General features: G+C 43.9%; 1 protein-coding gene across 1 annotated transcript in view; it reads right to left on the bottom strand.

Moving 5' to 3' along the window:
- Positions 1-27,478, bottom strand: part of Gpc6 (glypican 6) — a 1,071,780-nt gene that overhangs the window by 12,026 nt on the left and 1,032,276 nt on the right. Inside the window, exon 7 of the mRNA XM_006994688.3 lies at positions 13,662-13,798. Coding sequence (XP_006994750.1) covers positions 13,662-13,798 — 137 coding nt within the window. The remainder of the gene's footprint in view (positions 1-13,661; positions 13,799-27,478) is intronic.

Below are 27,478 nucleotides of genomic sequence, written 5' to 3'. Positions count from 1 at the left end.
CTCTTGACTGAGGAGATCAAACGTGTATAACGTGAAGCCTGGCCACGGACTTGAGTGTGCTGTGACAGGTGCAGTGTGGTTTATTACTGCCGGGGCTGGAGGTGCTGACTAGTTCCATGACTCCTATTCTACTGCTGTTGAGGGAAAGCTGAGAACCTTCCCTCTGTTCTGGCATTCCTGCTTATGTATTTGTGTGCTGCCCTTAGGCCTGGAATTCTTTCCCTTTCCGAAAACGGCTTCTGAAATGCCAGAAACCAAAGACTACAACATGTGCAGGAAGAACCCCAAGGAAGAGGTTGGACCCAGGCTGATATTCAGGATCAGAAGTGTTATTTATGCACGGATGGGAATTGGTTTACCTATTTAAGTCAGTGGTCTCCAGAGTAAGCTGCGTATTTTCACCCATATTTTGAACTAAACCAACTTTTGAACAAAATAGAAGTAAAACTCAGAGTGGACAAACTCTTTTCCATGAAGCTTTCAAGCTATCTGTGGCCTAAGAACAATCCTAAGAGGAAAAATGCCAAACCCAAGTATCCTGTAGCAAATCATAAACTCCCGCCAGTCTTTTTAACGTATCTAGAGTATAAGCAAATTCTTATTGGCCGCCCAGTGCAGCTTCTCACACATGGCATTGACTTGGCTGCTACTGACAGGGCTCTGTGACTGCCAGGCTCCTGGGGTTCAGTAATGATGACAGTCCACTGGAATGAGTGGCAAGCAGACGCCATCAGCTGCTGCCACGGTGACAGGGCTGTGAGGTGATGGCTGGTCCTCTCGCTGCTCTGCATTCTGGTCATTATTCCCGCAGCTGTGCCCAGGCTGAGTCGGAGGGGGCTCCGTCTCTCTTGCACGCCGTGTGCACTGCTTAGCTAGCCAAGTCTCATTTATCAGCAGCTTGCTACACTATCTTACATGGGAATGCTGCCCTTGGGAGTCTGAACATCCAGCAACAATAAAAGACTGCCAGGCAAACCCAGCATCTCACTGTGCCTGGTGATGCTCAGCCACTTACAATCAAAACAAGGAGCAATGCACTTGTGCCCTCCAGAGCTTTTTCTCCTCTTGGTGTCTTCCAAGGCTGACTTTAGAAATTCAGACATAAAACAGTTGAGAAATAAAACAGCTTTTTTTTTTTTTTTTTTTTGCTGCTGCTGCTGTAGACATAGATACTGATAACGATAGTTAGAGAAGACCACTGTGTAATTGGAGGGGGATGTGAAAGTCTGTCTGGGAGCCAAGGTCTCAGGAATCTATTGGTTCATTGCATCGCATGTTTGGTTTATTTACAGAAATCACAAATTCTTTGAGAACAGACCAATCACGGAGCCCAGAAGGCCCTTCCTCTGCTAAGCTTTAGCACGGATCATTTGAGTGACAGCATCTCACATTTTGGGGAACACAGACCAGGAGGATTGGCACGGACAGCCCAGGTTGCAAGGCCGGGTGCACATGCACTGGGAACGGGGAGAACTTAGATTTGAGGACAAACGGGAGTGCCAAATGGGGTGTTGTCCTTGTCCATAATTCATTCTGTGGTGGGGCAAGAAGGTGGTACCCAAGGACAGCCAAATGTAGCCTCATTTTTTTTTTTGCTTCTGTTTACAAGAGCATGACAAGGAGCTACATCTTTGAGAGTTCTGCAGAAGTATTTTTCTTCACATCTAATTTCATGTTGTTAATGTAGGATTTCTTGAGTACAACCAAGCATAGCGGATGAGGGAATTTAGAAGGCACTGAAGGAGCAACTGTGGGTGGGTGTGGGCTACACATTGTGTGCCAGGAAACTTACTGGCAGAGTTGAGAGCTTCTGGAACCTCAGAAACATTAACATAGTTCTTACAGAAGTTTCTCAGTGGCTAACCATTGCACCTTCCATCCACTCCTCATGGTTGAGTTGGGGTTTTCAGAAAAACTTGGTTGCTTTGGAAATATGCTTGCTGGGAAGACAAGCATGTCAACCTATCGGCATGTAGCATTGCTTACCAGCACACTTGTGTGAGCAGTTGTTCACATTTGCAGCTACACACACAAGGAAAGGGACACACACACCTTGGAGTTCGTGACGAACTTCAAGTTCAAGCCGTGAGGTGCCAGGAAATGAGAGCTGAGAGGTAGCTATGGATGGGGTTTGCCATGAATTCAAGTGGGAGCTGTCACAGAAAACCAAGGAAAAGAAGGCAAGTTTGATCTTGGCTCACCGTTTGAGCTTCCACCCATGCTTATCTGGACCTGTCACTTTGGGTCTGAGGTGAGGCAGAAGACCAGGGAGGGGAATGCGTGGCTGAGGTCAGGTGCTCACCTCATGACAGCCAGGAAGCAAGAGATGGAGTGGCAGGGGACAAGGTGTGCTTGCTCATTAAGGATATGTCTCCAGTGTCCTACTTTCCTCCAACTAAGCTCGGCCCACCCCAGTTCCATCAATCCCTCAATGATACCATTAGATTATACATCGACCATTGAATAGGTCAGAGGTCTCAAGATCCAATCAGTTCTTCGCAGCTTCACTGTTAAGCATCACATGGGGAGCAAGCGTTTAACACGTAAGACTTTGGGGTGGGGCGTGGGGATCCACACTGAAAGAAGCTGAGGCAGAACTGGGTGCCCAAGAGCTGGCCTGGATTTCTTCTCACAGCCTGGTACTCATGACTGATGAGCCACAGTTGGGAAAGTGAGATACAAGCAGTTTTCGCTCACTTGTCACCATAAGTGAGCTCCATGCAATGCACGTCTCTATAGAATTTTCTAGTCCTAAGCTATGCACTGTCATTTTCAGGGTATTCAAAAATCTTTTAGTGTAACGAGATACACTGTGTATACAGATTCAGAATTTCTTATGTGCAGTTCCAAATTTTGAAAGTCTCTAATTTTTTCCCCCTCCTGCAATCCATTTGTTAGCAAAACATCATCAAATCTGAAATATGGCCAATTACAGTCCTCATTTCTCCCACTTAGTGCCACGCTAATGCATTTTTCTACAGAAATCCTAATGCATTTGATTGTGGGTTGTAGGTCCAGACCCTACTGGTAACATCACATAATATACAGTACATCCATTGTGGTAATTTTCTCCAAAGAAAAAAATTCTGAATTCTAAAAAGACATGGTCTTAGGAGTTTCAGATAAGGAACTGCAAACCTGTGATATCTGTGACCTCCTTTAGAAGCTTATTTAGGTATGTATTTAAATGTTACACACATTAGGATGGCTATTATTTAAACTGCAAACTTGTGATATCTGTGACCTCCTTTAGAAGCTTCTTTAGGTATGTATTTAAACGTTACACATATTAGGATGGCCATTATTTAAAACAACAAACAGAGAAAATAACAAGTGTTGGTAAGGACGCAGAGAAATTGGAACCTTGAACACTGGTGCAGCAGCCTGTGTAATGGACAGCATGGCAGTTCCTCAAAACAGACACACAACTGCTCTATCATTCAGCAACTATACCTGAGATATATACACAAGAGAATTAAAAGCAAAGACTTATGGAGATATTTATACCTCTGCTTATAGCACAGCATCCTTCATAACAGAAGAAAGGTTACAGTCATCCAGGCAAGTAGTCATTGGTTGGTGAATGGCTACGGATGAAGCACAGCACTTACATATAAAGGACGTGCTGTGGGGACTGGAACTCTGACACATGGTACAGCACGGATGAATCTCAGGGACTGAAGGCTAAGTGAAACAAGCCGGGTAGGAACATGGTATGATTCCACTTCCATGAGTTACCTGGAGTCTGTAAGTTCATAGAGATAAAGAGCAAAGTGGTGCTTGCAGGGTGTTGGCTTAGGAAGGCAGGGAGCTGGTATTCCACGGGCTCGGAAGCTCATTATGGGAAGATTACATGTGGGAGGGGTGTTGCCGACACAACGTGAATGTCCTTACTGTCGCTGGACTGCACGCTGTAGAACGATCAACACTGTGCATTTTACCCTGGACGTTCCAGTCTCCATTTAACAAAACTAAGTTTTAAGTACAACTTTTTACATTTTTTTTTTTGTTTTTGTTTTTGTTTTTCGAGACAGGGTTTCTCTGTGTAGCTTTGCGCCTTTCCTGGAACTCACTCGGTAGCCCAGGCTGGCCTCGAACTCACAGAGATTCGCCTGCCTCTGCCTCCCGAGTGCTGGGATTAAAGGCATGCGCCACCACCGCCCAGCTAAGTACACCTTTTTAATGTTATTGACACAGATTGCTTCCCCCCTGTCTTAGTTAGCTTTCTATTGCTGTGAGGAGACACCACGACCACAGCAACTCTTACAAGGGAAAAACATTTAATTGGGGTTGGCTTATATCTTCAGAGGGTTAGTCATTATCATCGTGGAGGGAAATGGCAACATGCAGCAGACATGGTGCTGGAGAAGGAGCTGAGAGTGGAGAAGGAGCTACGGCTTTACCTCATAGGCAACAGGAAGTGAACTGAATTCGAAGGAGAGTGAAGTGAATGCAACAGGAAATGAAGATGCCTCAAAGCCTGCCTACACAGTGACACACTTCCTCCAACAAGGCTGTACCTGCTTCAACAAGACAACACCCCCCCATAGTACCACTCCCTATGAGCTTAAGGGGGTCAATTACATTCAAATTATTACACCCCCCATTTCCACTTTCCCTTGCTGGAAAGTGGTTTTGCTCGAAGCAGACTCTCACGCTTGCCCTAAGTGGGTCCACAGGTTCTTGAAGGCGGAACTAGAGCTGTCTGTGAATGGGTGATCCATGAGACATCATACCGAGATGTGTTCAAATGTTCACCAACTGTAACCAGGGATACCTGAGATCTCTGGGACCCAGCAGAGAGCTGTGGGTGAGTCCTCCAGCTCCTTCTCATCATGATTCCCCGCACAGCCTACCATATTCTTATGCAAACTGGTTAGCACAGCTCCCCAAAAGCCTCCCTTGTCCTTAGGCGTGGCTTAGCAGAACCTGGAGCTTTACAACCTGAGTTTATGGGGAGAAGGAGTGGTGGTGACCTCACTCCAGCTAGAGAACTGTAGGCCGGGCATGGCTTGGAACTCTTGGAGAACACCCACCCACCCTTGGCTGTCGTGAGCATTCTTTGTCCTGGCTGCTTAGTGCACAGCCAGCAGCTTCTAAGCCCATCGTTTCGTGGTAGAACTGGAGTCAGCAGACGGAAAAGAAGACTCAGAGCCCATTTCAGGGATGGCGGGCTGTGAACAAGCAGCCATCTCCTTGGCTCCTGTGTGTAGCCACCTCTTCTCAGCATCTCTCCTGCAGCTTTCTCTCCCACTGGCCTACCAGGGAAAATCCCCAAGGGTAGCATCGGAAAGGAAACAAAGTTTCCAGCAGTGCCACGCTGACCGCAGCCAGGTTTCTTCTCAGAATTCTCCCCTTCCCAATGTGTGTGTCTGGCTGGGTGTAGATGGAATATTTTACAGTTCTTTAAGGGACAGCTAGATTGTTTGGGGCATCTTTTGCTATCAAACTAGAACAATATCATCCTGTCAGGCCTGCCAATTCACACTCTACACAGCTCTCCCCCCACCACACATCATTCCACTTTCTCTCTGGCTGCTCAGACTTTCCCAGTCACAGCTCACTATTTCCTTTGGATAGTTGATACACACACAGCAGCTGCCAAGAGTGACTGATCTATTTTCTAGATTGTTCTACTTCTCCTACTTCTTAGGAGTTACTGTGCCTACCTATTGGTCTTGGGAAGGATTTCCTTGGGAACATAGTGCTTCTGGGAGGACCAGATGTCTTGAAATACCACAGTGGCTCTCTGTAAGAGCTGTCTCCAATGGCTCAAATTAATCTACGTTCCTTAGCTAGGTCCCCAATCACCTCTTCCCAGAAGGTGTTTTAAGGAAAGATACACATGGAAAGCGAAGTACTAACTTATAGGGAGCCAAAAACGATCTTTGCTAGTTCTATAGGGTCAGAGAGGCTCTGAATAGCCCCAGATAACGGGCATCCCGTCAGACAACCTGCGTGCTGGTGGGCCGTGGCTTCCAGACTACATCATTTACCTGCAGCTTGTCCTGCTCTTTTCCGTTTTGACAGCCCATAGAAAGAGCGTCCTGAGAAAGAGGAAGCTACAGGTCATGTTGTTTACTGTGGCCATGTCCTAAGAAAGCAACTCTGTTGTCCCAGAGCAGTAAGTTAAGAGTCTGTGTGGACAGCAGTGAGCTTTGTTTCTCTGCTGTTTGCGGCTGGGCAGAGCTCTACCCCACGTATCCTAACATATAAAAGTTTTATTTCCTTCTAAGCCTGTGCTTTCCTGCCTCACACCTCATCACTCTTCCCTAGTCCTGCATAGACAGCTCATTCTGGTCACAGGCTGCCTAGAACGTCCTTCTCAGGCGTGACTGATGACTGCACATGTCTTCCCAGGGTCTCCAGGTCCACCCGCGGCACGTTAGAAGGCCTAGATTTGTAACCTGCTCCATGAGTCTTTAATTTTTTTCCCCTTTGGCCTTCTAGATTATTATCGATTTTCCCTGGGAACTTACTAGCTTCCTTTCAGTTCCTATTTGTCTGAGTTGGGTCAGAATGGTCCTCTATCTTCACCCATTTTCCCCTGAGAAGTTGCTTAGGTCAGTGAAAAATGAGAGGCGTACAAGTTCCACCTGCAGTCTTGCTTCCTGCTGGTCACTGCAGGTGCGTCCTACCCGGCCTCTCTGGGACAACAGACACTCACACTAAGGAAAGTTCCTTACCAGCTCTTTGGATACTCCTGGGAGCACTCCCTGCTGTGAATCAAGTGCTCAGTGCTTTTTGTCTAGGTCTCACTGTGATGGTAATTTGGAGGTTGGGACTTAAGGAAGTGAGTGGCTGGCGTTGGATGAGCTCAGGGCACTGAAGCCCTATGATAGCAGTATTGCCTTTAGAAGAAGAATGGCCCAGAACTCTCACTTGCCAGCTTGAGAGGATGTGGGAGGAAGGAAGCCACCCTCAGGATGTTCAGCAAGAGACTCCTTTGCTAGAACCAACCATGCTGGCACCGGAACCTCGGATGTCCCAGTGTCTAGAACTGTATCAAGTGAGATTCTGTTGTTTTAACTTCTCTATCTTTGTTATGACACAGTGGGATGATGAAAACGTTCACTGATTCAAGTGTTGACTAAGGGTTCAGGGTTCAAAGTATTTCTTCTTCCATCACCAAGATCTCACCAATGCCTGGTTATAACCTGCAGCATGAAGTTGTGTTATGTTGGAAACTTAGAATTCCTTCTTGATGGCTCTGTGAAGCCTTAGCATTTCATCAGGTGCTAGGCTAGATGACTCCTATCTTGCCTGTTCTCAGTGGGTGACATTTCAATGGAACTGTGTGACCTCCCTGTTCCCATTGCTACTGTTGTTTTTAATACAAGGAGAGTCTCATTAAAGGAATCAGGAAGGGCATCTGTGAATGCGAAAAGGAAACACAAATTTGTCACATGTTTCTGAGGCTTGTGTGTAAACTGAGAAAGGGAATACATGTTAATGAGGGATGTAAGGAGGATTAACAGCTGAAACACAAAATTATTAGTTAAATTTAAATTTGAAACCCACAATGAAAGTACATTCTTAGTATAAATATTTTCAGTGTTTTTCTACAGATTTACTTTGTGTGTGTGTGTGTGTGTGTGTGTGTGTGTGTGTGTGTGTGTGTGTGTGTGTGTGTGCTGGGAAGCAAACATAGATCCTCTGCAAGATCAACAAGCACTCTTAACCTCTGAGCCATCTCTCCAGACCAACTGTCCAATATGTTAAAGCACTCGTTGCTCTGGCAATCCTCCCCCAGAACCACTAGATGCGTGGTTCCTAAACCAACAGTAATGCTGATCTTACTCAGGTTCTGCTTATAGTTCCATTTCTGTGGCTGTGATAAAAATACCCCGGTAAGTGCTAGAAACCCCGTCCAATGACTGAGGGAACTGGATGCAGAGATCCACAGCTAGGCTCCAGGTGGAGCTCCGGGAGTCTAATTGGTGAGAAAGAGGAGGGTTTATACGATCGAGAACTGTTGAAACCAAGGTTGGATAAAGCACAGGGACAAATAGCCAAACGAATGGAAACACATGAACTATGAACCAAAGGCTGAGGGGCCCCCAACTGGATCAGGCCCTCTGAATAGGTGAGACAGTTGATTGGCTTGATCTGTTTGGGAGGCATCTAGGCAGTGGTACCGGGTCCTGTGCTCATTGCATGAGTTGGCTGTTTGAAATCTGGGGCTTATGCAGGGTCACTTGGCTCGGCCTGGGAGGAGTGGACTGGACCTGCCTGGACTGAGTCTACCAGGTTGATCTTAGTCCTTGGGGAAGGCTTTGCCCTGAAGGAGGTGGAAATGGGGGGTATACTGGGGGGAAGGGGAGAGGGACAGGAGGGGGGAGAACAAGGGAATCCGTGGCTGATATGTAGAACTGAATGGTATTGTAAAATAAAACAAAATTAAATTAAAAAAATACCCCGACAAAAAGACACTTAGGGGAGTAAGGCTTTATTCAGCTCACAGTACCAGGTTGCCGTCACGGAGGGGAAGTCAAGGCAGGACTCAGGTAGCAAGTTATCCACAGTCAAGGGCAGAAGAAAATCAGTGTGTGGACCCTGGCTTGTTTCATTGCTGTCCATCAGCATTCTCCTCTCTTACATGGTCATAGAACTCTTGCCTAGGGAGTTATACCACCCACAGTAGGCTGGGTCTTCCTACATCAATTAACAATCAAGACAATCCCCCACAGAAGAGCCTACAAGCCAATCTGATTTAGAGACTTCCTGTATAACTCTAGGTTGGGTCAAATGAACAGTAAAAACTAACCAGCACAGGCACCATCTCAAACTCACAGCCATGGGCAGCTCTGGCTCCCTAACAAAAATGCCACTAATGTATGACTTAAACCACAAACACAAGTTTCTCACGGCTCTGGGGGATTGGGGTGTCTGAGGCAAAGGTATTGCAGACATTCTGAGGTGATGTCTCACTTCCTGGTCTGCCGACAGCTAAACTATTGTTCCGTCCTCACATGGGGCAGAGGAGAGAAGAGAGTGAGATGTCATCAGGCTCTCTCTCTCTCTCTCTCTCTCTCTCTCTCTCTCTCTCTCTCTCTCTCTCTCTCTCTCTAATTATAAAGGCACTAATCACATCCTGGAGGGCTCTATTTCACAATCAAGTTACCTCCCCAAATCTCCACCTCTAAATACCAACACGTTGGGAATATTGGGGGTGGGTGGGTGATCTTAACATATGAGTTTTGAGGGGGAACAAGTCTTCAGTTGACAACACAAGCAATCAGAATCTGATTTTATGCAAGGTTTCCAAAAGTTAAGCCAACACATCACCAAAGTCTGAGTAGCACAGTTTTTATAGACTTATCTTACTGATCTTCTCAGTGTCCTAAGAGATCAGTAAAGGCAGAGAGGCCCTTGTGGTCACGCAGTCTTTCTGTCAAAATGAAGACTTAAATGCTGATAGGGCAGTGGTACAGCTGCAGCTTGCCAAAGGGCAGGGTCTCAGTCCACGTCCTGCTGCAGGGAAGCAGTGAGTGCAGTGAGGAGAAGAGCAGGAGAGAGGCAGAGGCTTGTGTCTTAGGGCAACCACTGCACACATATCCTTGACCGTGGTCCCAACACAGAAAACCCTGAGGCTACTACAACCAAGGTGCATCTATGTGTGTGTCTCGGGCCAGCACCAATTTCAACAGGTGATTAAGTTAATTACAGCTCTTTGGAAAAATAAGACAATCACCATTATAAATGGACATTCCCACTTAGGAGTCATTTCAGAAACATAAAAATCAGGAACAGACATATCTCTGGATCAAGGAAGTATGACAAAGAGATACAAGGTAAGAATCCAAAAACAACCGGGAGAAAAGCAGAAGTTGGAAGACAAGTGCGATCAACCACATATGACAATGGGTGCAAACAGACCAATGAGCCTGAAGGCATCTAAGGGTAAAACACAGAGAGAAGCACGTGGCTTGGGGGGACACTGGTGCTCCCACAAACTCCAGGCTCATGACACCGTCCTGTATCCATTAACTTGTGCTGAGAGATATTTTTCTTAATAACACATTTTTACGTGATTGATAAGAATAACCCCTGTTCTTAATCTCTTTTTTGGCAACTGATCTTAAACATTTTAAAAAGTCTGTCATTTTCAAATCCACACATTGAGAATGGGGAAACAGTTTTTATATTACATATGGATTATTAATTATTACTATATGTTTAATCAGCATATAAAATTGTACAAACTTAGGGGGACTCATGTGACATTTGGATACATGTATACTTGTGTAATACTCAAATAAAGGTAAGTGTATCTAACTCCTCAGTTACTATTTTTTTGTGTTAAAAATATTCAACATACTTTCTTAGGTGTTTATATTTGGGAAAAATATACAGTATGTTATGACCATATGGTCACCTTCCAACATACAGCCCACCAGAGTATTTCTCTCCCTACTTGTAACACAGTACCCACTGATCAACCTTTCTCATCAAATGTGTTTTATCCAAGTTTCTAAATCTTTCTGTAGAATTTGTTTGAGTGATTTTTTTCATGTGATTCTAGATCAATTGATATGTAGAAGAGAACACAAGATAAGTTAAACTTAAAGCAACAAGTCTGATTTGCTCTTTATTTACAAAGTCTGCGGATGTAAAGTTGTAATACTAATACCCTACAGTAGAAGAATTTTAAAGAGAAAATGAAGGAACTGTGAATTGCAATTTTTCAATGGGAGCATAATTGAGTCATAAATATTTGACAACCTCGTCTTTTTAAATAATACACGGATTGTATAATAAAAGACTCTGCATAGGGTTAGATATGGGCATATTCCTAGAAATGACTGCATTGCATCAAACTTGTCTGTTTTTCCTCACTGCTTAAGATCTTTCCTGTGTTCCCCTCTGTTTTTGGGATGGAACTCAAGTCTGGTGGAGGTGTTTCAGGAGCCACGGTGTGAAGTATGGATATTGGTATTCCCAGACCCACGGGTCCCTCTCAAGCCACCTCAGTTCTTATCCGTTGGCCTCATTGCCATCCTGTGTCACCTACCAGCCGAAACTGCGGTTCACGACCTCACATGGAGTTGCATACCTGAATGCAGGGTGTGTGTGTGTGTGTGTGTGTGTGTGTGTGTGTGTGTGTGTGTGTGTGTGTATCGAGAACTCTGGCAACTGTGTGCAGTTTCTCAATACACAATGACAACGCGAATGTGAAATTGAATGTGTGATGAATGTGGGATGTTTCTGGCAGTGTTGCTGGCGCTGAATCAGACAACATCACTGTGTCCTTGGTTCTGAACATGTAACAGGAACACTTGGCACTACCCACGATGCCCCCATGTGATGGCAACGGATGTGACATGAAACGACTTGACTTACAGTCAAACCTAGGGAGTGTTATGAATCTCAATGTTTTTACTGTACAGGCAAGGATTTCACTCTTACAGAAATGCAGTGATTACTTAGGAGAAACAAAAACTTGGGGCCGGTGAGAGGGCTCAAGTATAAAGAGCATCGGCTGCTGCCGCAGAGGACCCTGGTTCAGGTCCCAGTACACACAGGGCAGCTCACAACAGTTCCAGGGGTTCCACCACCCTCCTTGGCCTCTGCAGATATGAGGCACACACTTGGGCACAGACATGCATGAAGGCAAAACACCCCACACAGAAAAATAAATAAATAATTAAAAAATACTCAAAAAACCAAAATGACTTTAATACTTTCCTACTGTCCTTCCTCAGATTATAAGCATCAGGTTCATTTATCTTTCGATTGTATATATTGTGTTAGAATTTTGATTTTTAAAAACTGCTATTTGTGCAGTGGAATCTGGAATTGCAACAGAATTTTCCAAAATTTCTCAAATGATCCTAAACATATTTCTGTCATTTTATAATAGAAATGTACATGAAACAGTATTAAATTTCATTTGCTTTCTTAACTTGAACAGGGGAGGATTTAAAGTTTGTTTGTTTATTCAAGAGGCAAGGAATAAATACTAGGCTAGAGAGAAAGACCCCAGCCTTTCATTCTTGATAACCGGGTGCCACAGGGGACCCTCTTCCTCATCTAGCAGCTTTAGCGTCGCGAGGAGGAATGTGAATAAGTCACCCTGACCTCCCTGTAGCTCTCACTTCGACGTCCTTCATGTTCCTTCTCATTTCTCAGCAGAGTTTAGTCCCTTCTCCTGCCCATGAGCATGAACATTCTTTATGTTTCCCTGGTAAGAAATCGCATATGCGCAAATCTCCAGCAGCCTGTTGACTGTCCATGAGAATGAGGTTCACAACACAGCCATCATTTCATGCAGGGCTGGAAGGTAAACACAGGTCAGCAGCAGAGCTGCCTGTCTGTCAGGTCACCTGAGCAGAGCTGTCTGTCTGTCAGGTCACCTGAGCAGAGCTGCCCATCGGTCACCTGTTCAGCCTTGCAGTGTCTTTCTGTAGGCTCTTTGGGAGCTGACACATTAGAGGTATTAATTCACAGCTAAATTTTTCAGTCCAAAAGTCTCCTCCAAAAAGCATAGAAGCCTTTGTGAGTGACCCGTCACTCGAATCATCAATCTCCCTCTCTAGTTTCAATCTTAGATTTGAACAATGATATTCTGGGAGACTCGAATTGGTTGTGGATCTTTCTGCTGCTGTCCTGGTTTCACCTGCTAGGTTCTTTCTTGTAAGATTAGCAAGACTGTCCCCAACAGATGCTAAAACTGCCACGGAGCAATATGAGCCCAGGTACCCTCCATGCTCTCTGCTTACCTCTGGCAGATTCTTCTGAACTCAGTTCTCACAAACCTTCTTTCTCACTTGGAACACAGCTGCTTCCTTCCTTTAAAACTGCCCAACAAGACACTTCCAAATAGACACCACCCCTAGCCTCTCCAACTGCTGGTCAGTCCCCAAAGATTCCTTGGCTCCAATTTACCAGCTGCCATACCCACCTGCAGCTCCACTGATGAAGGCCTGGCAGACTCTCCTCCTCATGTCCTGCCCAGCCTGCCAACTCCCAGCCAGTTCCCCATCCAACTTCTCCACCCTAGGCAAGCTTGGGCCAAGCCCAGTCTGAGCTAACAGATTCAGAAATTCCTTATCAAATGGCCACAGCATCGGTCCGCAGAGCAAGAAGATGAAAACAGAGCCACTAGAAAGTGTCAATGGGACGTTTGGAGACACAGGACCTTCTGGTCCCCTTCCTTACCCATCTCTTAGCCATTTTCTTTTGCCTTTCCAGTCAACACAGTGAGGTCTCCCCCCCCCCCCACCACCCAAGGTGAAAAATTACAGTTGAATTTTCATTTCCCGTTTTACTTGTGATTTAAAAAAGTATAAAAGGGAAAAGAGCACTGCAGATGTAACTATGGATAAAAATAGCCACGTTGTCTTAAAGTCATTAAGTGAACAGAACGGCTCTTTGTGATCTCAGGCTATCTGGACGCTGGCATCTGTCACCCCCCTCTGTCCTCCTCCAGAAGCAAGGCAGCCAGATCAAGGATTCCATGCTAATAGCACCTTGCGAGTGCGTGCTCCCACGCGCCCATCAAACCTGCCACTCTCGACAGCTGTCGCTGGGTGACGACTCCGTGTCCCTCCTCCCAACACTGCTTTTTGCATGAACAGGTCTGCCCCACGCGGTGTCAGGAGAGCCTCGCAGGGCTGCGGGGGCTGCACGCCCACCCATCAAGCTTCCAGGCGCCTCACCTGGCTTTGCTCTGTCCGTTCCAGCACTCTTCCTCGTTGGATGTGCCTGCTGTCACGCTCTCGTCCTTGCAGATGGTGTAGGGCAATGCCGACCAGACCTTCTTAGAGAGCTTCAGTTTCTCTTTGATGTCTGTGACCTGATCAAGAAACCAACAAAGAGTGTGAGGAGACTCACTCGTCAGGCTTTGCTTGCCTCTCTACGTGAGGATGTAACAAAGTGAAGGCGCAGACCTGTGACACAACAGGCCCTAGCTATCATTTTAAACAGAACGAACCGGCTAGAGGGCTCATTGCCCAGGAAGACTCCGACCTCCACTTCCCTCTCATTCTTCCCAGGTTATTGGCTCCCCGTTTTTCCTCTTCTCTGTCCTGTCCTTTGAATAAAAAACCAAGGAAGTGTCTTTCCTGGTTTGGGGCCACTCTATTGCAGAGAGTACCTTCTGCAAACACCCTAAATACATGCTTTAGTATATGTTTCCTGGGTGCCAGATAAATGTTTCAAAACAATGCACAAAGAGAAAAAACACATTTCCCAACGGACTATTTGTTTCTGCAAGAAATAAGTATTATGGCTAGCTCAGCTGCTGATAATCTCTGCTCTAGTCCAGCCGACAGGCTCAAAAGAATGCATTTAGTTGGTGAACAGTAAACTCAAGGCACCTCAAAGTTTCTAGTACCCAAAGATGGCAGTCACTCTAAATATGAGTATCAATGTAGCTCTGAAGGCTGTAGGGCTTTTATTACCAGTGTCTGAGGCCATTTCCAGCTTAGTACTGACTTCTTCCCTGTGGGGGAGGGAGGGATAAGGATTTGGTGTCATTTTGGCTCCATCATGAACATCTAGTTTCATTCATTTCATGCAGTCAGTGTCCTGATTGTCCAGCCTTTCTTTACAAACTCTGAGAAAATTCACAGATGGATAAAAGGCATCAGCTAAGGTTGCACCGAGTCCCCACAAGTGAGCACTTTTGAAGTCCTGACCCAAAGAACCATAGAATGTGTTACCATTTTGAGATGGGGTCAAAGTGAGTCCATTGAGACAGACTCAAGAAGGCTGGATGGAAGATGGGAACACAGAGAGAGAATGAAGGCGTGACCCAGGAAGAGGACTGCCATCTACAGGCCAGAACCCTGTCCTTTCTGACAGCCACAGGAGTAACCGAGGCTGCAGACACCATGGCTTCTTCCTTCTCCGACTCTCAGTTAGACTCAGGCTCAATGCTGTGTGCAGCCAAGAGTCCACATGCCACAGGCGGACCTCATCACAGTCTAGTCAGCAGCTTCCTTTGTTCCTTCTCATCTCTGTGCTTTTCGAGGTAAGGACAGGTTTGGAAATTATCTCATCCTCCATGATTGGAAATGACTGAATGACCCTTCATCTCTGTTTTTGACTTAGGGAACTCAGGGTGCTAAACTTATAGAAAAAACAAAACAATAAAAACCAGGATGGGTTAGTAACATGTCTCCACATACCATGTTTGATAAATGTCCAGCGAGATATTAGTTTTAATTATCTCATCCTGTTATGAGTTCATAGACAATGTTACAAACACTATATAATTGAGGGTCATAACAATGTGTGTCCTGCATCTCCTAAGGGCTGCAGAGAAGCAGGAGACTATCTCCGGCTGTGTAAGGAGCCCCTCACGAGGATCGGGTGTGGCACCTCCCTGATTGCTCACCGTACCACATTTTATAACCAGGGCATGTCCTCTCTGGCATTTTGGTAGCTGTACATTTTCATTGTACGATTCAAGGAGATAACAGCAAAGGAGCAGAGAGAAATGTAAATGCTGTTTTAGCATTCTGCATGACCACCAGGCAATTCACCTGCAGCTTGCCAAGGCAGGCCGACAGCTGAACAAATGGACACTATTAGTCACTGGGCAAGAACATGCCTGCAATTTGAAAGTACACTGGAATGACAGGAGTTTATTTCCGGTTTCAGGGAAATCTTTCAGTTCTTACATTGTTCGGAAATACTTATCGAATCCTACTTGCTGCTTTGATTTCTGAATTACAGATGTAAGTGCTTTGCAATAGCCAGACCTGAGCTTTCTGCTTTGTTTTCCTGGAACATAAGGGCCCGCCACTGTGAACAAAGTGTTATGGTACAAGTACTCCAGAACAAATGTATTATGGAGAGCCACATCGACCAGACCGCAACACAAACTCAGTGGAAACAGAGGCCTGGGGTCTTCATAGCAGCTTCCTTTCCTTCTGGGCATCCCAGATGAGTTACTCTAGGATGCATCCTTCACCACACCAGTAAGTACAAGCAGCCCAGCATTGTAGGAAAAATACTGTCATCACAGCAGTATTTGCAATGGACAAGTATGATTTTTTTTTTTTTTTGCCTATTTTATGGACCTTCTGAAAAATCTACTTGTTATCCCATAGGAACTTGATCCAAACATATACAGTTGGGGTTCACAGAGAAAACCTAAGCCACCTTTTAGTACATCTCTGGAGTTTATATTTGACAATTTGAACGGCTACATTTTTAGAGCTGTATCTCCTTAGTTTAAGGCCCATGAAAAAGCCCATGGGAAGCTGACTCCATGGGAAGACTGTGGAACCGTTCCTCTATCCACCCTAAAGTAAGCCAGAAACTCACAGTGTGGAAAGCGAGGCCATAAGGCAAAATAACCACTAAAGCCAGAGATGCGTAAAATCAAAGAACAGATAGGAAGAACGTTCAGCCACTTTAATTTGATGGTTTCACTTAGGAAATAAGCTCACCTCGAATATTAAATTCAAACTTCATGAAATTTCTAACTTAACTTCCAATTTTCAGCAGACACTAGGGCTAGAGGAACCAGCTGAGCAGGAGCATAAATAAATGATCAGACACATCCAGGGAATGAGACATTAGAGAAGACAACTGGCCTCAACTCCTCAAAAGAATGCAAGTAAATAAATAAATCAATAAAGGCAGGAAGACCGTTCTAGATGAAAAGGAACTGTGAAACACACCAACCAAATGTCACACGCAAGACCTTGCCTCAGTCTCAGATCTGGAGGGGCACCCAGCTGTAAGAGAGAGTTTGGAGATAACAGGCCAGTTTGGAGTGTAGGACAGACACTAGTTGAGAATAGTGAACTACTGTTAAGTTTCTCAAGTGTAGGAATGATCATGTGGCTGTTAGGGATTCTCTTTTAGGAGGCTCATGTTGAGATATTTAGGGATTAAATGTCCTTATGACTTTTACTTATTTGAAGAGAGCAAACAAAACAAAAGCCTTCAGTCACTATTGAGTCCACGAGAGGAGTATACCAATGCTGATTTTACTGATTTCTCTGTAGTCATTTCATTTCAGAAGTGTTTTAAAAAGTAAAAAAAAAAAAAAAATGAAACACTGAGGATGTAGGGGAGAAATGATGTACTGTCAATCACATAGCTGTTAGGAGTCTACCCAGAACTACGCTTTCCTAATATTCCATGTAGAGATTAAGATTGCAGCCAGGCCACGTGGAGATGACTCTTTCCAGCTGTGAGATGGAAGGGATAAAGTCTTCCACAAAGGAAGGTGGCATTGGGACTGTGCATGTGTGGACCCATGCATGGATAGATGAGATTCTGTGGTTTTCATCAACTTATTAAATAGAACAGTTAGTTCAAAATATCTTTTGTAGAGACACTTTGAATTTCTTTTAAATAACAAAAGCACATGGGAATAAGGAAATGGTTGGTTGGATGCATTCCTGTTCCCTTGGCAATGAATTTGTCCTAAGATCCTTGTAGATGTTCCGAACTATGCACATCACAAAGTCTTATGTTTTTTTTAACCTCCACTATGATAAAGCTTAACTTGTAAATTACTCATATTGAGAGCTGACAATAACTAATAACAAAACAGAACATTATTATATTATATTATAACGGAAGTTAGGAGAGTGGTTTCTCTCACTATCCAGTGGTGACTCTTCCTCTCCTGATGAGGCGGGGGTGAGGGTGTGGGTGGTGGGTGGTGGGTGGTGGGTGGGGCGGGGATGGAACACCAGCATTAGGAGGTAAAGTGAGGTGAAGAATACATGTGGTCTGTGGTCTTGAGTTACTGTGGAGGTTTTCATGGTACATGGGAAGTAGCATCTGTTTTGAATGCTGCCTGATCATAGTCATTACAATGTACCATTAGGTACTGGATAATGGACGTGTCCTGTCTGGCGCTTGCTTTGGGGAGTTCATAAAGCATACACTGCATGAGTTCAGTAGGGATGATACATAACTTAGGCAAAAATAGTCGTAAGTACATGAAGAGTCTATGGCCCTGAACATTTTGCTGAGGGAGGAACAAGACTGCCTGTCTATCACACAAGGCTCACGTGGCTTATTTGAAATCAGTGTTTGGCAAGCAAAAAAGAAAAAAAATCAGTAACATTTAGTGACTTCAGTTTAGTGAGACAGGAAGGAGGAGACAATTTTCTTTCAATACATTGGCAGAATAAGGACAGGGGGAAGCATTTGCTGCCAGCATTCCTGTATTAAGCACTTATGCCTCTTTATAGGTCAGATTTTAAGCTAGACTGAGAATATGAAGATGGCTAGTACACCATGGCTACCCTTGAAGGATGTGTAGCTGCACCGTTTGGTGGGTGTGAACAGATCTGCAGTTAACACAGTCATGAGGAAGCGAAAGTCTGTGTGAGTCTTGGTACCAATTTATCTGGAAGCCTTTCTGGGGAATATTATATCCCTCCACGGATGTTTTCTCTCTGTGACAGTTGAATTTCACCATGGGAACAATTAGGAAGCAGGAAAATTAGTAATTCTATCCAGAGGGCTTAAAACTAAAGACACCACACTTCCTCTCCTGGTTTCGTCCCTATGATGATTTTACCCATGCAGAAGAGCTGCTTTCAGCCTCTGCTCTGGACGTCAGCTACATTTACTGAAGAGCAGCTGGATATTCATGGCTCCCAGGGAACATCTGCTCCACAGCCCAAGACTCAGCAAACAGCACTTACTGTGTATCAGGTGCTTAATAAATATTTGTTGAGTGAACACACACATGAACAGCATTGCCAATTATCTGCTAAGGGAGGTAAGAGTTTAAGAAATTATTGATTATCTGCCAGTGACGGCCATCCAGACTTTTGTTTGGGGAGTCAGAAAGACACAGGTCAAATTCAGTCAGGCCTCTAGAAAAAACCTTCTTTCCTTGACCTGATTAGGAACAGAGGAGGGAGGGATCTCAAATGATCCCTTCAATCCTGTAATCAGGACAGCATTCGCCTGTCATTTAGACATCGTTCCGGGTGTGACTTGTTTATGGTATGAGAGGAGAGTCTCAGGGACTTTGGCAGTCCTGGCTTGTGGATGATCCCAAGAATTTAAGTGAAAATAAACGATGTCTATCTTAAATGTCTTTAGAATTCTGCATAACACCCCAGTAGCTTCTTCTTGGTTTTCTAAGCAAGGCATCTGAGCAGTCCTCATCTGGAGCTCTCCCTGACCTTGGTCCCCAGTGTGGATTATATTGCTATTATTCTTATCATTATTGATGGGGCATATTTGACTTTCTTCTTCAAGAGATTTACTCTTGGCTGTCTGTCCAGTCACCAAGACCTAAAGTCTGTTTACCCAGAACCCATTCCTTCATCTGGATCTTTCCTAGGCAGTCACTGTGAGAGGACCTCCTGCTGTCCCCCATCAATCATCTCTGGGCTGGAGTGTATTTTCATAGCTACCTGCTCCATGCAGTTGGCCCCATGCCCTGTTTACTTATGACTTCAGAATGATTTCAGTGTGCTTACTTCATCTGTATAAAAACATAATGTAATCAGATGTAAATAATATATACCATATCTTTAGAAAAAGTAGATGATTAATATTTAAAGGGCTATACACTAAATAATACATAATGAGGGGGAAAACAATGTAAATATTTTATAGGCTGAAGGTCATTTGTTAGCTTTGGAAAACAGTCTGTTTAAAGAACAAAGTCTGGCCAATCCTCTACTTGGGTAAATTAAGAGAAATCAGTTTATCTCGCCATCTTTACAGCCTAAGAATTTACTAATCCAGTTTTGGAGACAGCAAACTTGTCTGGATTTACTTTCAGAGAATTAGTTTGTCACACAGTCCGGAGTTTCTCCACTAACCATGAAGGCTACCTCAGGAATCAGGTTATGTTTGACCCTCAGTGATAAAAGAAGGTCTGGGAATGTGTCTGCTCACAACTCTCACCCCCTTGGAAATATGTAGAGTTTAGAGAATTTCAATTTCCTAAATTGCAGAGGGAATACTAATCTTTTTCCCAACATGGCCAAATACCTATGAATAAGATAGTCTTAGACAGGAGTTAGATTTACCAATGCCACGTAGTTCATTGAAGAATCATGCTTATTTTACTCTGTGTCAGAAGACATGGGCTCAAGTTCATGTCTTCTGATCATTTCTCCTAGCATCTCACTCAGAGGACATCAGTTTTCAACTTTTTTATTATTTTTTTTGTTAGATTGTATGAAACTCTTTGGCTTTGTTTTTCCATGTCTCAGAATGTCACTGTCTGTCCTATCGTGTTTAAGTTTTATAACATTCTGTAGAGAAATAGTTTGTACCATGTTTTCTCTCAGGAAACTTCCAAATAAGTCTTGGGGGTGACAGCAGGGACTCCGTTGAAACGAGCCCATCAATGAACCTAAGCAGATTTTGCTCACATAACACACCCAGCATTCTACTGTATCCTCAAGTCACAATGTAACTTAGAAACAGCCCCACATTCTGGGCTTTACCATGCACTCACAGGGAACGTAGCAACAGTGTGTAGTCGATTGCCATGTGACATATTTTCTCTCCTGTGGTACGGCATTTGTAGCATTGCTCCCTAAGGAGACAAACACTCATGCATTTTGTAGGAAAAAATAGGAAGGATAAAAACCCAGTAGGAAGCAAGAGAAGCTTTGATGGTTCAAAAAGACAATGCTTAGTTCTGTTGAGTTTCTCAGGGGATCGAGAATTGGATGAGAAGTTTAAAGAGTGAATTATCCCCTCTGGCTTCAGGTTTGGAGTGTTTTAGCTGAATGATCTCACTCTATGAAGGGCATGACCCAAAGAAGACAGATGGGATCTTCACCAGGCAAAATATTGGTCCTCAAAGTGAATTAAATATTGGCAACATCAGAGAAATCTTCCTATGCTGTTCAGGTCATACATTCTTTTGTGTGGATTAAAAAGAAAAGACAGCAAACTTCCACATTTTATGTTCGTTCTTCACGTTCTAATTGTGCCTCATCGCCTGTGATCTTATGTTCTCATCAAGAAAGTAGAGAAAGAGTGCCACATGTCCTTGAGAAAAGGCACATTCTGCTGTTGAGCTAATACCAACTGAATTCAATAGTCAAGAGAAAAGGGAAGGCATTTATTCCCCAGAAATTCGGACAAAATCAAAGAATCACTTTGCTCACTAAGCATCTCAATTACGGTATTATTTGCTCTTTAAGATTAAAAATTATGAATGACATTAAGGAGTGGTTTTATTGTTGAATTATCACATTTTGAAGTTCAGCAGAGCTCCATGCTCCAAAGCTTGTAGAGGATTCGTAATTTAAGATTTGCCTGGATTCCATTTAAATGTTTACTATGTCTAATGAGAGAGGACTTGGGGTTTGTTGTCTGAGCTGAAGTACATCTCTTCTCTTCTCTGGGATGTTCTGGAAGTCTTCACGGACATCCTGGCCACAGGAAAGGATCGAATCCCTGCCCTCATGAGCCCCAGCTCTCTTGCTTTTCTCTGCATTTTCAGGCTCTAGCCGGTTTGTCTTCTCCCATCCACCCTCCCTTCTGATCCGTTTCTCATCTTTGGTTTGGGTTCTCTTTGTTCTCTCATCCCTGCTTTTGACAACATGTCTGTTCTTGGCTGACTCTGGCCTCACTCATTCTGTAGACGTTCCTTTGGCTGGATAGACACAGACATCTCCCGGGAGCTGCCATGATCTGTGAATTGTGACAAGAGCTGATTCTAAATGAGGTTATTAGAAATGCGGTCTTCATCGTGTAGGACAGGGCGATCTCAGGTGCAGCTGCACACAAAAAGAATGAATTCACGATTTTAAACAGTTTTCTGAGGCCCATGGATCAGGTGAGGTATTTAAAAACTCTGCTCCATCCTTCATCACTGTAGTCATAGAACGGGAGGTTCTTTGTGGTTCAAAGAATGCACTTCTCTGTTTCCCACTGGAGTCAGCAGGATCGAGGCAGTGGAGTAGCACTTAGAACGTGATCAACCTAGAGATTCATTAGGAAACCACCCAATATGTGTCGATATATAGAAAGTCGGAGTGTTTTGAGCATCTAGTCCTGCTGAAAATTTTGTTTTTTGCCAACTAGCCCTTCCCCCATGCACCCCTTCAGAGGGACTTTGGTGACATCCAGGAAATTGAAACAGAGGCCCAATTCTTACTTCTGTGTGTGACAGACATAAAAATGATTCTGTTAAGCACATAACCTCCTGAAGTTACTCTTAAAATATTGAAATTTCATCTTCGGGAAATGAAACCCAGGATATCACACGTGTGTCTGCTAATTAAAAAAGGAGGAAGGCGCTGGGGAGACCACTCAGCTGGTAAAGCACTTGCCTCTGAAGCAAGAGGGCCCGGGTTTGCCTCCCAGAACCCAAGTAAAAATGCCAGCTAAGGTGGTACCCTTGAAGTCTCAGTGCCCAGGAGGTGGAGACAGGCAGATCCTGAGATGTACTGGTTAGTTAGTTGAGCTTAACTGGAGAGTTCTAAGCCAATGGAGATATTCCACCTCAAGGGAGGTACTTGGTGTTCCTGGGATAACATATACATGTACACACACACACACACACACACACACACACACACACACACACACACACACACGGTTGTCCTCTAGCCTCCATACATACACCTATATGTGCGCCCACATACACATGAACACACATGCACACACACGCACACACATGCACACACACGCACACACATGCACACACAATGGGGTGGTGAGAGGACTCATGAGGCATTTCACTTCATGTTTGGGCACCCCTCAGAATTTGTCATTTAGTTCTGAATAACTGGGGCTTTAGTCTTCCACAAGACATTTGAACAGTAGAAATGCATTCTGTTCTGTTTCTCTGAAGCGGCCGCAGGTACCTGGAACTTAAGAGGAAACAGGAAACACCTTTGGGCTCAGCTGAGCCTGGTGCAGCTGCACAGCCTTTCCCACTAGGCTTGTGTAAACCCGGTTCCAGCCAACAGCAGGAGCTCCCAAAGATGGGCACTCTGGGGCAAGCAGTTTAGATGCAACGCTGAAGAGCATTCACTAGATCATAGGTGCAAATCAGATTTATCTATATTCTAAAGCCATTTAGGGGAGACACGGGTTGTCCTAAATCTTTTATGGAGTAGGCAATAAAAAGCACATAAATCTTTTTAGATGCATGGGATTTGATTTATTCCTAACTGTGTAGACTGGTACTGTGTGGAGCATAATAAATGCTACTTTTGTACCAATTGTTTCATATTTGTGATACAACATAAGGTCCTGCTTTTTCCTCTATGGGTTGAGCTGAGAATTTGTTTGAGTTTAATTGTCAGTGACCTGGGCTTAATGGAATTCTAAAGACAGTGAAACATTTATATATGCAGGAGTGGAAGTCACAGCACTCCTGGTGTGTAAGCTTTAACTCAAATACAAGGCTCTGCAATGGGGAAAGAATGGAATGAATTAGGGGTTAGTCTCTTTGTGGGTCTCACTTTGCCGGTCTTTTAGAACTCCTCTTGACACCCAGTGCCCCTTAGGTTCTCTACAGAGTACGCATTCACGGGGGCCCTCTGGCCTTTCCCCATTCTGATGATTGGTGGGTCTCCCTCTTAGTCTTCAGGGAACACTGTGACAGGCCACTGTTGTTTTTGTTCACCACATCCCAGGAGACGGATGTCCTGCCTGCCAGTGCAATGTCTGGCTTCTGTACTCAGTGGAGCGTGTCTGAGGGAATGGATGAATATGAACAAATGAAACTGAGGAGGCAGAAGAGGGAGTGTAGGTTTAGAATCTCCAAATGAAACTGTAGGTGTGGGTGGTGGCGGTGGGAACCTGAGGCCAAGACGTTCTTGGATTACCATTGGAAGGAGTATCTCCCGTGTGGATCTCCCTATTTCACGGACAAATATTTGCTTGGGGTCTATGGGTAATTACTTCAACTACACTCTGTGCCCCACACCTTTTAGAATATACAACTCCCCGGGTGTTTTAAGTTCCTGGGCATGCAGAAATAGACAAGGCACAGACCAATCAACTTGCTACTCCATGGAGCACATATATGGACATCAAGTGGCCTCTGTGTTTCAGGCATGGGCCACATGAGAAGAAGAGCTGACCGTGTATTATAAGGGAGGAAATAGGAAAAGGCAGCAATTAGGTAGATCCTGAGGGACTAGCAGGTGTCTGCGAGCAGAAGACCTGAAAATATTTGTTTGTGACAGGGGACCCCTGAGCAGAGAAAGTTCATATATGTGAAGTGTCTTCTACAGGGAAGAAAAACCATGGAGGTATGTGTACTTGACTGTGACTTTGGCAAAGTTGTGTAATCTCAGTAGAAACTGCTTTCCAAATGGACGTGAGTTCCTCCCTTCTGTAAACCCTCCTAAGGATTCAAAAAGTTTAGCAAGTGAATATATTGCTAACGTACTTGGGACTGGAAGTTCTTAATGAGGAGACACATCACCACAGGGACAGATGGCATAGGGTGACTCAACTGCACTCTTTCTTGGAAATCAAGCTTTTGCCCCTGTGAGGTAAATTACCTGTTCCTGGGAGCCATCTGGTACCTTAAAGATCCAATTTACCCCATGGGGCACCAACCAGGGTACACCATCTACACGTCATATGATTAGATCCAAGAGACACAAGAGCACTTGACTTTCACCTTTACATTGAAAGCAGGCAAAGGTGCTAGAGATAAACACCATGGGTACATTTTGTCTTCTACAAGATACAGAGATGTAGGCAATCCATCTTTATTGCTCAGCGTGAGAGAAACCACCCTGAAAACTGGATAAAGAACCACTCTGGACAAGGCACTAATAAGAATTTAAGATAGTAGCAACCACTATAAATATAATTAGAACCACAGATGTCATGTACATCTGTAATTTACGAATTTCCAGCTGATATAATGAAAAAAAGTAGACTGAAATTAATTTTAAGAGTATGATTAGAGACAGGAATGGGGTGTATGCTTCTAACTCTGGCACTTGAAACACAGAGACAGGAGGCTCTCTGAGTTTGAGGCTAGCCTGCTCTCATGGGGCCAGCAAGGGCTACATAGTGACATCTTGTCTGAAAAAAGATTAGATAGATAGATAGATAGATAGATAGATAGATAGATAGATAGGTAGATAGATAGATAGATAGATAGGCAGACAGGTGGGTAGATAGATAAGTAATATACTTTATTTAACCCAACATATCTCAAATGTTGTGGCTTCATCATAAATGGGACAGTCTATATTATTTTTGGTACTAAGTCTTTGCAATCTGGATTGCACTGTAAACTTATAGTCAATCTCAGTTTAGTCTAAGACACGTCCAATGTGCAGCAGCCACAAGAGGCTGGTGGCTTCATACGGGATGGCCACAGTACCCCAGACAGCTGTCCATAATGCATCAGCATATCACAGAATTAAAGCTGGGCGGCAGTAGAAGCCTGAATGGGATCCAACCTACTTCTCGGATGGTTTCCATTTACATAAATGGGAACATGCTGGATTCAGACTTGTGACATCTGTCACTATTTTGCCTACAGACAGAATTTTTTGGCTTGCATTTGTTTGTCTTTTATTGAAATATAACAATCATCTAGTAGAGGACATAGATCATAGCTTGATGAACTCCCAGCAAGATGCTCATGTGACAAGCCATCAAACATATGGAAGTTATTTCTTAAAAATAGATTTTTTTTTAACAAGACAGAGTTTCTTTCTATAGACCTGGCTGTCCTGGAACTCACTCTGTAGACTAAGCTGGTCTTAGGTCCACCTGTCTTTGCTTCCCAAGTGCTGGGATTGAAGGTGTACACCACCACTACCCAGCTCTTAAAAACAGATTTTTAAAATCCTCTGTCTCTGTCTCTGTCTCTCTCTCTTTCTGTAGAGGTGTCAACAGAGGCCAGAGCGGCACCAGAGGCCTTAGCGCTGGAGTGCAGGCGGTGTGAGCTGTCTGACGGGAGTGGTGGGAATACAAAAGCAGCGAGCATTCACAACCCTGGGATTTCTTATATAGGAAAATCTGTTTAAAAGGTTTCGTTCAATCTCCTTTTGTCTGAAAATCCCACTAAGGAGCGGTTTCTCATCAAGTCACTGTAATTGGGGATTATAAGTAAGTACATGTTGGCTCAAGCATGTGCACAGATTTAAAGTAAAAAGGCTGTCACAAACTTGATACTAAAAGTTACCCCAAACAGCCTTTTCTAGCTAACCCAACCTAAGGCTCTTGTAGATTATTAAAAACCACACTCACCACGGCCACCAGATGGCAGTATTGTTCAACCTTTGTCCACATTAACCCCCCCATCACGCACCCCCCCCCCATTTCTGCCCAGCCTTGTCCCAGGGAATAAAACTGTAGATTGTTCCGCTGCGTATTAAACTGACAACCCTGTTATTTTAAACTTGAAACTGACAGGCTGTTATTTTAATGAGGTCTGCCAGAGCCAAGGTTAACCAAAGCTTTATTTCCCTACAAAATGTTAAGGCCACAGTTCTAAAAGGGGGCTGTGAAATTTTATGTTATTGATACTTGCTCTGACCGTACAAGTTTTAAGATATTTTTGACGAGTAAAGCAACATGACGAATATAGACATATGTTTATATAGTGAGCTGAATTTGGCATTACAGCCAGCTCCCATTTCTCACAACAGGTCTTTTTAGTTTAAGTTATATTCTTGCAAAAGAAGAAGAAGAAAAACCGCTCTTCTTTACAGTTATCCATTTTGGTCTATTTTGAAACCCAAGTGTATATTTTTAGCACTTTGACTTTCTAACTTAATGAGTCAAAGAGAAATTTGCAGCTTATTTCAATTTCATTAATATTCCAAATGAAATCAAGGGTAGTATTTGATTATTTCTGTGAAAGAGGCTTAGAACCAGAGTGGCAAAACTAAGCTCAAATTTTCTCTTATAATGGGCGCTTCTACAGTGCATGATTGTTAATGGCACTATAATTTATTTCTTTTCCCTTGAAATGGCTTTTTAGGTTGATCAAGAAAGTATTTAAAATCAGTTGCTAACTGTGACACTATTAAAAACATTAGAAGCTACCTTTTCCCAAGTGATTTTTGCTAACACTTTTACTCCATATCTTTAAATCTGCTTCAAAACTAATTTTTAAATATTTAACCAGTCTTCTTGTATGAAATTACAAATGCACATCCCACACATACTCAGTTCACTTTGCATTCACATAATTTACTTGGAATGCACATGGCCATCATTGACCCTTGTCATTGACCAGGGATCTGCCCACTAGGTAACTCTATATGCTTAGGCAGATGTTTGATTTCCAAAGTGAGCCTCAAAAATAAATGAGTTTCATGTGTTGCCAATGCCAGCTGAATTCAACAAACACTTCCTGCAGATGTCCTAGGTAGGAGAAGCTGTGGCTAGTATTTACAAAACCTAGCTGTCCTTGGGGCCAGCAACATAGTATGTGGGATCAACTGCAACAGGAAAGCTGGGCTCCTTATTCAACTGTGTTGCAACATGCTGGAGCTGGCAAGGTGGCTCAGTGGATACAGACACCAGTGCTGCTGCTGCTGTTGAACTGAGTTTGATTCTTGGAGTCATATAAAGG

Source organism: Peromyscus maniculatus, chromosome 9 (assembly GCF_049852395.1).
Source record: "Peromyscus maniculatus bairdii isolate BWxNUB_F1_BW_parent chromosome 9, HU_Pman_BW_mat_3.1, whole genome shotgun sequence".
NCBI lineage: Eukaryota > Metazoa > Chordata > Mammalia > Rodentia > Cricetidae > Peromyscus > Peromyscus maniculatus.
Note: the sequence above shows the minus strand (reverse complement) of the source record. Positions and strands in the feature narration are given on the sequence as shown.